Source organism: Haemorhous mexicanus, chromosome 4 (assembly GCF_027477595.1).
Source record: "Haemorhous mexicanus isolate bHaeMex1 chromosome 4, bHaeMex1.pri, whole genome shotgun sequence".
Classification (NCBI taxonomy): domain Eukaryota; kingdom Metazoa; phylum Chordata; class Aves; order Passeriformes; family Fringillidae; genus Haemorhous; species Haemorhous mexicanus.
The window spans coordinates 972,688-984,658 of NC_082344.1; the positions used below are offsets into that span (position 1 = coordinate 972,688).

Genomic DNA, 11,971 nt, shown 5'->3' on the forward strand with positions numbered 1-11,971 from the left:
ACACCGAGACTTATGGAGGTCTTGTGGGAAGGGAACTCCAGTCCAAGGGGGAAAGGAGCCCTGCAAAGCCCCTGGCTATCCCCCAAATAGCCCAGGAGCTGCTTGTTGACTGCCTGCAGAGCTCTCTGATGTGGGGTTGCGGTGATGAGCAGGATTTGCCTTTTCTGTCTCTCTGAGGACAGGCAGCGAAGGGGAAACACAACAAAACGCCCAGAAATAAAGCTGTCAGCTCATGCCAGCTGTTTCAGACAGTTTCAAGTGCACAAAAGGGCTGTCGAAGGTTTGCTGGAGCTATCTGTGTCAGCATAACATCTAAGTGACTGATTCAGCATCTTCTTTTCCAGACCTCTTGGGCATTGCCTCTCGGGATTGGCAGGACCTGGCAAAAACACCGGGAGCTGCATATCATGTGTGCCCGTGGAAGAAGGGAGAAGGTTCAGTGACTGAACCACTTGGATCCCTGCCACCTCGAGCAAAGGCTCCATCAGTTTCCTGAGACATGCTGTCCTCTCTCAGTTAAAAGGTCCAGTGGAGCATTGCCAGCAGCTGCCCTCCTAGCCTGCTGTGCCCTGGGACCGGAGCAGGGGGATACCAGTTCCTTCATCATCAACCCTCTGGGCTTCTCTGGGTTCTCATGCTGTCCCAGTTCTCCTCTCAAAGCAGCAGCTCCCTCTACAAGTGCCTGAAAGGAGGTCACAGTGATGTGGAGCACCTGGTGTCTTCTGCTGTGCCTGCAGTGAGAGTACTAGAGGAAATGGCTTTAAGAGGAGGCAAGGGAGACTCGGATTAGATACTAGAAAAATGGTTTTTTGCTGTTTGGGTGCTCAGGCACTGGAATAGGTTGCCCAGGGATGTGGTGGACTCACCATCCCTGCCAGTGTTCAAGAAGCATCTGGATCTGGCGCTGGGCAATGTGGTTCAGTGGTTTAGGGGGTTACAGTGGCAGTGCTGCGTGGACGGGTGGATCGGTGGTCTTACAGGTCTCTTCCGACCGTGGTATTTCTGGGGTTCTTCAACAGGACTGTTTCCCGCTTCTTCGCACAGCAGCCCGGAGAGGTGGCCGTGCGGAGGTGCCCTCCGGGAATTCTCCGGGGCAGCTGAGTCGCAGTGCCCCCGAGGAGCACATTTGTCCCTGCCCGGTGAGTGCCACCGCTTACTCAGCCCTTACTCATCCCCACTCAGTGAGACGCAACCAGCGAGGCGGGGCGGGCTGGGTGGGGAGGGGGGGGATGACCGGGTTTATCGCTGGAAACACTGCTCCAGGAGATGCGGAGAGAGCAAGGAGCAGACAGGTGCGCCCGTGTGCTCCCGACTCGGGATCCAGGTTGCCCAGGGAAGCTATGGGTGCCCGATCCCTACAGGCGTTCAAGGCCAGGCTGGTTGGACGGGGCTTGGAGCAACCTGGTCTTTGTCCATGGCAGGGGGTGGAATGAAGTGGTATTTAATGCCCCTTGCAACAAAAAAACATTGGGAGCCTATCAGTCTGGGACTCCGTCATTCTGTGATTCTGGGATTCCAGGATGCCGCCGTATCCTATCCGCCCCGCCCCTCTGACGCCGCTCCACGCCCGCCCCTCAGCTCCAGCCGCCCATAAAGTGGGCGGCGGCGGCAGGCGGCTCCTCATGGAGCGCTGCGCGCCGCCGGCACCTGTTGTGCTACGGCGACTTCTTTGCCCCGTTCTCTCTGTGTCTCTGTCGCCACCCGCCCCGCCCCGGGACGGACGATGCGGGCCGTGGTGCTGATGGCCGCTCTGGCCGTGCTGGCAGGTGCGTGAGGGACGGGGCGGGATCGGGACCGGGACCGGGACTCGGCGGAGCCCGCGCTCGCGCCTGAGGGGGGGCTCGCGCCTGAGGGGGGGCTCGCGCCTGAGGAGGGGCTCGCGCCTGAGGAGGGGCTCGCGCCTGAGGAGGGGCTCGCGCCTGAGGGGGGGCTCGCGCCTGAGGGGGGGCTCGCTCCTGAGGGGGGGCTCGCTCCTGAGGGGGGGCTCGCGCCTGAGGGGGGGCTCGCTCCTGAGGGGGGGCTCGCGCCTGAGGGGGGGCTCGCGCCTGAGGGCAGCCCGCGCGCCGCGGCCGTGGGCGGGAAAGCGCTGAGGCGCGTGAGGGACCCTGAGGCGCGTGAGGGACCCTGAGGCGAGTGAGGGACCCTGAGGCGAGTCGGGGACTCCGCGCTCGGTGGCGACCCTTCTGCCCCCCGCTCACGGTGCCCTTTCCCCTCGCTCAAAGCGAACCGTGCGGCCGCCGGGTCCTCGGCCAACGCCACGGAGCCGCAGCGGCATGAGGAGCGGGAGCCCGCGAGCCGTGAGGGTGAGCCCGTGCCCGGTCCTGACTACGAGGAGGATGAGGAGGAGTACGAGGAGGCGCCGCCCGTTCACCAGTACATCGTGGACGACTTGATCCGAGGTGAGTCGGCGGCGCTGGGATCTTGCCGCTTGCGAGTCCCAACTTACGCCTTTTCTTTCTTGTAAACGCTGCTGTGCTTTGCTCGTGGAGTTTGGAGCAAAAACGTGCTTGTGCTTGAAGCTGCCGCCTTAGAAATAGCTGTCGGGGTGGAAACCTAGCGTGAATGTGCTCAGGGTGTGTGGAAGCTGCAGGCCAGCCGGTAGCTTGCTGCGTGTAGCTTTATTTCCTGATAAACCTCACAGGAGGGCTGTGGTCAGGTGGCGACCATCTGCTTAGTGTAGAAGTATCAGTGGAGATTTGGGTGCTGTTTGGCCCTACAGGTTTGTTTTACGTCAAGCTGTCTGTCTTGCTGCGAGAATTTTTCTGGGTAATTTCTGATGGTGACTTATTTGGGTTGGAGTCAACTGAAGTTTTCATGGGAAAGCAGACACTTAAATCCCTTAAGTGGCCACAGGAAAGTTTGTTAAGCATCTTTAGGCCAATCCTTCACTGTCAGTAGCTGTGTGTATTTATTGTAATTTGCCTGCTTGCTGAGCTGTGAGGAGATCTGAGCAGTCCGCCTTACTGTGGGAATGGAAGCACTTCGTTGGTTCTGGGCTGAGTGTAGTTGCAGTACTAGCCAGGTATCTACAAGTGATTTGAACCTCAGTAGGTGTGAGTAGGCTGGTCCTGTTGCCTCTGGGGTGGATCTGACTACTGATTTTCCTGCAGAAGCACCTCTGAGACTTGAATGTGACTAAAGGACCTTTTAAAATAAGTGGGACTGTGCTCAGTGTGGTCACTTGAGGGAACTGGTGGACTTGTGCTCAAGTTCCCTGTGAAGATCTCTGGGCGAAACGCGCCTGTCAGTGTTGTCGAGCAGTTTAGCCTGTCAAACTACTGGCTTGGTGACTGAAGTGCTGTCTTAACTGCACAGAAACCAGACTTGTTACCTAAGGTGGTTGGTTTGTAGACCAGCTCTTCTGCTTGGCGTGAGGTTTATCTGTGGATAAAGCTTGAAGCTGTTATGATTCAGCTGCGGATGGCTTTCCTGGCCGTGCAGCCTGCAGACAGGGACACAGAGATCGAGCTGACAAGCTGAGCTTGGGAGAGGGAGGAAGGGAAGCGGCCTCAATTATGAAAGCACAAACCTAAAGATCCAGTCAGGCGGGAGAGAACAGGGGCTCTCTCCTTTGTCAGGAGCGAGCTCGCACTTCCAGGCACAGGAAACCTTGCTGCAGGAGCTGTGTACCTCGTTTACATATTAATATAGCTCATACGGTTTTAATCAGACTTCTGGTTGCTGAAGGCATTTTTGCTTTTAAGTAACTTCAAGCCAGGCTTGTTCCTCTAGAAGTGAAAATGATCAGCTGTCTAGACAACAGTGAGCTACACCTTGTTTCTTTGAATGGGCTCTCAGCACTAGAAATACAGGGTTAGGAAGTAGTTAGATCCAGTTGTGCCCTATTGTGGTGGTTGCCTGTACACACAGAGCTGTGGGTGAAATATTAATCACCCAGAAATGATTTTCATTAGGTCTTCAGAGCACAAGAGCAAAACTGGAGCTTGTTGTAAATAGCTCTGCTGTTTCCTGGGCCCTATTTAAATCCCCCGGGTAACTGTTACTGCTGAGCAGCAGTGTTGCACTGCCAGGGCCGGTTTAGCGCCAGCAGTGCAGGGGGCGGGTTTTTGCTGTGCCGAGTTAGTCCAAATTATTGAACCTGGATTGCTGTAGGGGGCAGCTCTGGAGCTTCTGACCCTCAGTCAGTGGCTGGTTTGTTCTCCTCAGCGAAAGGAACGTGATTACCCTTGCCTAAATCCAAGGGCTGGTAAGTCACCAGGATTTTAAACCACCCTCTTCTAGAGGTTTTTCTTAATTGAGATAATGAGGGGCAGCAGTAAGCGGCAGAGTAAATAGTCTGACTGTCACGGACTCTGGCCTTCACTCCTTCCCTGTGCTCAGCATCCCTCACAAAGCTCGAGAACTGGAAAGGAGCTCTCTCCTTCTGAAGACAGCACTGCGGGTTGTTGAGCAGAAACGAGCGTGCCAACCGGGATAGCAAGCTGCTTTGCCTCGGCAAGTGCCCAGGACTATCTAGCAAGTTACAGTGCCTTTCATCACTGATGCAAATGGAGAGTTTAGAGACGTGGAGCTGTTAGCCTTGTACCTGAGCCCATATAAAACTAGAGGATGGCTTGGCTCAGCATGATCTCGCTATTCTTTACAGGCCTTTGCTTGAAACTGCTATTGCTCTCAAGTGTCTTATGCTACGAAATGCTGCAGTCCTGCATCTCTGCTGCTCTTCATCTTTGGTGGCTCTTGGCTCATCTGCTTCTACTGCCTCTGGTCTTGCATGGCACGGGACTTACGCGTAGCAGCGTTGTGCTTCAATGAGCTGCTGAGCTTGCTGCCTTTGTGCTGGGTGGGACATGCCCAGCAGCATTCTCACTTGCATCCTGTGCTTCCTGGTCACAGATTCTCCTGCTGTGCTGGTCCTCCTGGCTCTCATCCAATTCTTCAATTCAATTTTCTCAGGATTGTGCTTTCTAGCACTTTTATACCAAGTCATCGTGTCCTTTTTGCAGTTGAACCTGTGGTTAAACCCAAGCCAGCCAAGAGGGGGGGAGAGAAGAATGCTGGCAAATCAAGAAGGAAGAAAAACAGAGGGAAAAACAAGAAGAAAGGGACTCCCTGTGAAATGGAATTCAAAAACTTTTGCATCCATGGAGAATGCGTATACCTAGAACATCTCCAAATGGTGACCTGCAAGTAAGTTACTTGTAGCTTGTGAGTTAGGTGTCATTGCCATGAGCCAGTGGCATCTGAGGGCTCAGAGGAAAAATCAGGTATCGACTTGGTATAGGTCCATCTCCTGCAGTATTTTGACTGAGAATCCTTCTGCCATGTAAATTAAGTGATGATGGAATCTGAGATGCATAACAAGCCGCTGAACTCATCAGTTGGTCATAAACTCAAACCAAAAGAATGAAAAGGCGTGTCTTTCTGGAACATCACACCCAAACTAATCTCGACTTGTTGAAATGCTGACAAACCTTGTGCTAGAGCAGTGACTGCATTTCACGAACCTGCTCTGAAGTGAGCACCTTAACATTCATGGGAAACTCGGAAGATGTCTAAGTCAGGTCTGAGTATGTGTGGGTGTCCTTGGCTCCAGACAGCACAAGAGCTGATAAGAACTTGTGTTAATATTTACTTGCAGGTGTCATCAGGATTTTTTTGGTGAGCGCTGTGGTGAACAGTTCATGAAGACTCAAAGGAAGAATGATGTGGCAGACTACTCAAAGACTGTGCTGGTAGTGGTAGCTGTGCTGCTCTCGAGCATCAGCTTCATTACTGTACTTATCATTGTGATAGTGCAGTAAGTATTCCCCTCTTTGGTGTCTGTCTTCCTGAAGCGTGAGCGGGGCCTGTGCCCAATAACCCCAGAATGTGCATGGCTCATCTGAGTTACCTTTGTGAAAAGCAGCTGGAAAGGATGAGTTCTTAGCCCAGCTTGGATATGTCTGGAGGGTAGAAGCAAGGCCTGTGACCCTTATATTGTAAACCAAGAGCCTTTCTGCTCTTGCTACAGCCAGGCTAGTTAGAGTGCTGCAGAACAACAGCAGGAAGCCCAGGAGGAACATTAATGCTGACGCAGGACTGCCTTCCCTAATCCTGGTGGAGGAACCTGCAAGCAGCAATGTGATAGCCTCATGCATGGCTGTTAGCTAACAGCTGCATGCACAGGTGGAGGGTAGGAAATGGTGCTCTGAGGGTCCATTTGTAAATGGACCTTGCTGGGCTTAAATGCCTGCACTTGGAGGGGAGGCAAATGCTGGTGGTCCCAAATTCTGCTTGCTGTTAAAAGGAAGGGAGCACTATTTCAGCTGGACCAGCTCCTGCAGTTCAGTGTGGTGGGTTGTCAGAACCTGGAGTCCTGGTGTGAATAAATTCAAAGAGCTTTTCTGAGTACCTGTTTCAAACCATATAACAAACTGAATATTGAAACAGTCCTGCGGTTCTGTCACTGCAGCTCCAGCAGTGTAGGGCTTGGGATATTATAGTAACTCCAAGGTTCAGTCTAATTTTAGATCTTGTTGAAGCACATCATCTGAATTGGGTACGTGCTGTACCTTTCCTGCAATTCAGGAAACAAGGTACGCTTTGTCATTTCAGTGTTGCTTCATATTTAACTCTGAACTGGAGGAATGCTGCGATGAACACTTGTTCTCTGAACACTGCCTCATTCCTTGCTGCTAGGAGAGATAACCAGTTCTGTAGTGCTCTAAGAGCAAACGATTATTGGTAGTTTATAAAGTGTATTTGCTTCGTGTTCTGAACTCTGACAAGGTGGCTGCGTGCTAATCTGTACCCTCAACCAGAGAAGCTGCTTGGAGTAGTCACTAAAAAGCACTGGAGAAATTGGGGGGAAATCAGTAAGGGGCTTCCTTATTATGTATTCAAGGGACGGGGACTAGATTTGAAGCCTGCAGGGCTCTGCCATGGAGAGGAGGAAGACAGTGTGGTCTCTGCAGTTATAAGCTCAAGCCGCTAGGAAATCTGTCCCCCAGGAAGTCTGCTGGAGCTTTGCTCAGTCCCAAAAATAGCCTCTGTTCGTCTTGCTCCCTCATCCGGTTTAAGCCAAGAAGCTCTATCTCTGTGAGGCACCAGTGTTGACATCTAGTCCAGGGGTTCCTTGATTTTATCAGCAGATACTGCTTGATGCTGAAGGCTTAAAAACTGTCTTGCTTGAAACTCCCTGGTGCCAAGGAGTTGCTTGAGGATTCACACAACATGAGTCCAAATGCTGCAGAGGATGGGGAAGCTGGTGACAACCAGATGTGCATCAGGGTTCAAAATTATCTCTAACATGCCATAATTCCACAGGGTCAGGAAAAAGTGTCCTCAGTATGAAGAGAAAGAAGAAAGGAAAAAACTCCGACAAGAAAACAGAAATGGCAATGTTGGTGTGTAAATGGGGAGAAAGCAGGTATGAATGCTGACTTCAAACACCTCTCAGTCCTTCCAGGCTGTATGGGCATTGCATGCTTGTTTTGCAAAGCTAGTGTTTGCTTTTTGTGCTCCAAGTGCCTTGAAACACATAGGTTACATGTGAGCAGCTGGCTTGGTTTTCTGGTTGCTCAAAACTACCTTGAGTTGTACAAGTTGTTCAACAGCTCAGTTAAGTTTCTGGCTGTGTTAAAGACCAAGTGAGGATGGGAAGCTGTACTGAGATAAGTGGAGCTATGAGGAGGAAGTCTTGAATATCTGCTCAGAGGCAGGTGTAGTGCAGGAAACAGTGGTAGGCTTCAGTCATGGAAGATGGTGCCACGGCATCATCACCTCTTAGAAGAAAAAATACTGAGCATTTTTCAAATCTTTGCTGCAAGGAGAGTTTCAGTAAGTTTCTGGTGCTCAGAAGCTGTGGACCAAAAGGAAGCTGCGAGTTCTGTGAGCACCACAGATGGCCTCTCAGTCAAGGTTCATACTGTCACAGCAACTGAGGCCCAAAGCTCCTTGGCATATGTGGATTGCCTCTGGGAGTGATCTAGTGGATTTTACTGAGCAGGCAAGTTGGTCTTTTCTGAGGCCAGGTGTAATTAACAGCAGACTCAAGGACCATTACTGGAAAGGAGTTACACAAGCTGAGGAGGAAGCCATCCAAGATAGTCCTGCAAAATTCCAGCAAACCTGCAAAGTTTTGCTTTGCCACATGTCAGCTATAGATATTTTCTAGCTTTGTCCAGTGAAAATTGGAGGGTTTTGCTCAAAGCTTACTTGAAGCTGAAGGGCATCTGGAAGTGTCCTCAGGTGTGCACATCCTTAAGGTAGCTGCTTCGCTCGGTGCTTTGCCTTGGTGCTAGCACAGGGTGCTTGTGTCTCGGCTGGTGATTAATGCGCCTGGTCTGCCTGTTACAGAGCAATTCTGAAGTGGCCACTGCCAAGCTGCGGGGTACCTCTGGCTACCTGACACATCCACCTGGACACTGTGGGCTGGAGCTGTTGCCTCTAAGCCCTCATTCATCAAGAGAGAGGCTGCTGCAAGGAGATGTCAACAGGCCACTTGCTGCTGAATGACTTGCTGAGGACGCCAGTTATCACTGCATCTTGACACAACTATGTGGAAGGAGCCAGGGCTCCTTGGGGGACTGTACCTGTTGTCAAGACCTGCTGGAGACTCCTGCTACTTAGCCTTCTCTCTCTGTGCTAGAGCTCCAGTCTCGGCTGTTGTGTGGATGGACTTTGTTCTCTTAGCAAGTCTTCTTTGGCAGCTCTAACTCTAAGGGGGAAAACCTGTTGCTGCTTTCAGGACTGGATGGAAGGGAGGAAAATCCCTTCCTTCCCTCTACGCAAGCGAGAAAGGGGAAGAGGTTGGGATGGCTTCTGTCCCTGGACCTCAGTGGATGAAAAACCTAATTCTGTTGTCACTGTGCTTCCTGTCCATATTGGCTTCCAAGAGCTTCGTCTGTACTTGTGACTTGCAGGGCATTGGTGACAGATCTTTGAACACTACACCTGGTACTGTGTGCGTGGAGGTAATCCCTCCGAGTTCCGTGGGACTCGTGGTGTGAGTGGAGCTATCCATTTGCGTGTGTGCTGGCCTGAGTTAACATTAGTCTCCTCAGGATGCTGACACTGTGGATGCAAGACCTGAAGCTTTGCATGTCAAGGACAAGATCCGTGCTCCAACCAACTGATAAGGCTGGACCCGTGTCTTCATAGTACAAAGCTACTTCTGTTAAACAGATACTTGTTGCTGCTTTAAGCAGTGCTTAAATATAAAAGACTTCACATCAGATCTCATCAGCTTAACTTGACTAAGAACCTTTTCCTTTGAAGAAATTAATTCAAGCACTGATGCTTTGCAAGCAGTGGTCTCTTGTGCTCTACCTTCAGGTGTGAAGAACTCATCTTACCTCAGTCTTTTCTGAGCCAGCTGTCCTTGCTTTCTTAACTGTCCATGCAGTCTTGAGCACAGAATATTATTTCAGTTTCTTCTTGGAAGAGTGATTGTGTTCTGTATAAACAGAGCAGAATTCTTCTGGTAGCAGAGAAACAGCATTGAGTGTCAAGTTGTATCTGTAAATGTGTAAACATTTATTATTGTATTTAATATTTAATGTTTCCAAAACAAACTTATTTATTTTATAATTAAACTTTTTACATAACCTAATCATGGTAAGATTTTTTTCTTGCTCTCAGGAGTACATGTAAACACTTGAAATTAGAGCTTGGTTTCTCCTCAAAGCAAGAATTTCAACACTTGGGAGCATAAAGTACTGCTGTGAAGAACTGCCGTGTGTCAGGCATGGGCTTGGTGCTCTTACAAGAGTGCACACTGTTTGTAAATAAAATGTACAAATGCAAGTACCTGTTTGGGTAAGAAATCCATTTCATTCAGCTACGAGGAATCTTCTAGTTCCTGAATTAGGGCGAGGCTAAGTCAGCTGTCTCCGTGGCAGCAGAACTTCAAACTGAGGTTTGAGCAGGTGTAGCCCTTTGCACTTGAGTCAAGGGTTGGAGTATTGAGTGGCAAGAGGCTCTCATCTCTGTGCAGTCAGAGAGAATTCGGACAGCAGCCTGAAACCTGGTCTTAAAGAAATGAGGGAAAGCAGCATAGCCTCAGGCCAGTTCCTGCCAAAGCAGAAAGGGAGCCTTGGCCTCCGCTGTCCGCTTGGAATTTGTTCTCTTCCTTGGTATTTATTAGTCCAACTATGTATTCATGTTCCCTCTCAGCACTAGTAGCAGTGAGCTGGGGTATAAGTTCAGAGTTGCCCTAAAAAAGAAGTTCGAAGGACGAGAGTTTGGCTTTATACTGTTAAAAAGATGGGGATGGAGAAGATTGTTTTAAGACCTATTTTTCATAATCTTCAAGAGGTGTTGATGGCTGGGACTTAACTGGAAGCAGAGCTGAAGGAAAACCCCAGCCATCAGTTGTAATTAGGATGCAGGCTGTGTATCCAGTGTAGGACTGGAGCTCAGTCCTGCCTGGAGTTGCTAAGATGGCTTGGCCTCCTGAGTTGGCCAGGGAGTTCTCAGGCTCTGAGAGCAGCCTGTATGGTATGAGCCGAGGTACAGGTAAGGTATTGCAACACCTCTTCGGAAGATTGCAAGACTTCATTCCAGGGAACTTGCTTCATTACCAAAGTAAACAGCATTTCTCCAAGTGGCTTTTCCACAGACATTTGCTATTAGAGCTCTGGCAAGAAAAGCTGTTTCTGTCAGTCATGCCAAGATTTTTTTTGCTTTGGAGTAAACAAGCTTGATCTTGGTGGTAACCAAGCCATGGCCTAGTGAGACTGGGGATGGATTATACCTCCTTTTTAAGAGCCATTAGACTCTTTTCCAACTCTTTTCCAGAAACTTTTCTCTCCTTAGTTTGCATCTTGGGGAAATGCAATTACTTCTTAGGCTAAACCAACACTAGTGTGGTAAACAGAGCTGTTCTCCCTCTTTCCTCCCCAGCTTCTAAGCCTGACAGGAGTGAAGCTACCAGTCTAAGTTGTAGATTCCATCTGTTGTGTGCTTTTAATACCCTGATTACTGAGTGGGCTGCAAAGTATTTTCTGAAAATAAGGAGCTGGGAACTGGAGAGGCAACAGTGGAGGGCAGACTTCATAGAAGACTTTGTCCTCCCTAAGGATTTAGGTTACAGCTGGGTTTTCTGAGAGGCTGTGCAGCCGCCAGCTCTACTGCATAGTTCTTGTTTGTGCTTTGCTCTTGGTCAGTCACATCCAGCACTGCTGTAGCTCTTGCTAGCAGGGCTTTGCTGTGCCTGAGAGATGGTGCAGTCTCATGCAGGGCAGGGAGCTGCCACTGTTCCCTGTGGTGGCTTGTTGAGCGCTCGGGACTGTTTGCTGTGTTTGGGAAACTTAAGTGCAGGGAACCGAGGGCAAATCTCACTGTCCATGAATGGCATAGGTAATTATAAATCCGGAACTGATGGATGTAAGAAAGTAAAAATTCCCTTCATTATGCCTTAATCAATTACAAGTTCTGGCAAGCAATTATGTGTTTTTTCTACCATGGCCCTGGCTAATGACAGCCTGCTCCAAGCTTCTGAACAGAAGTGTGATGCGCAAGCACCATCTAGACCTGCAGTGTCCAGTGGGTTGGTTGCTTAAAAGATCCCACAATAGATGGGTGGGGCTGTGTGTCTGGAAGTCTCTTGCTGTCCAAGGATGCTGTGCTTGTGTGACAAGAAAATCTGATTTGCTGCGAGGCAAGGGCAAAGATAATTTTTACCGATGATCCTGCACAGCCAGGTCTGCTCTTCAGGATGTACATTGTCTGGCTTTTGACCTTCTCTCCTCACCATGGAGTTACCTCATCTCACTGAGCATGCCTGGATTTCTGGTCACACGTCTTATTAATAAGTTATGCCTCCAGATTTTTCTTGGCCTTCCAGTGCCAGTGCTACTTGGAGAGGAGCACATCTGTGTCCTTCTCACTTGCAGCTGCTTCAGGGAGGACCTGAGGGAGGAGTCTGATGTGCTTGCACAATTTTCTGCACACAGGGCTGATTTGGCAAGGTATTTTTGATATCCAGATCAGTATCCAGGGATAATGTGATGGTCATGCCTTCTTGGGC

The 11,971-nt window shown here is 50.1% G+C and overlaps 1 protein-coding gene across 1 annotated transcript; it reads left to right on the plus strand.

Annotated features, from left to right (window-relative positions):
- The first annotated feature begins 1,618 nt into the window (after positions 1–1,618).
- On the plus strand, positions 1,619–9,750 carry AREG (amphiregulin). The gene is made up of 6 exons (XM_059843496.1): positions 1,619–1,766; positions 2,223–2,399; positions 4,965–5,148; positions 5,600–5,758; positions 7,267–7,369; positions 8,299–9,750. The coding sequence occupies exons 1-5, from the start codon at positions 1,724–1,726 to the stop codon at positions 7,352–7,354; spliced, it is 651 nt and encodes a 216-aa protein (XP_059699479.1). The 5' UTR covers positions 1,619–1,723; the 3' UTR covers positions 7,355–7,369; positions 8,299–9,750.
- Positions 9,751–11,971: the final 2,221 nt, after the last annotated feature.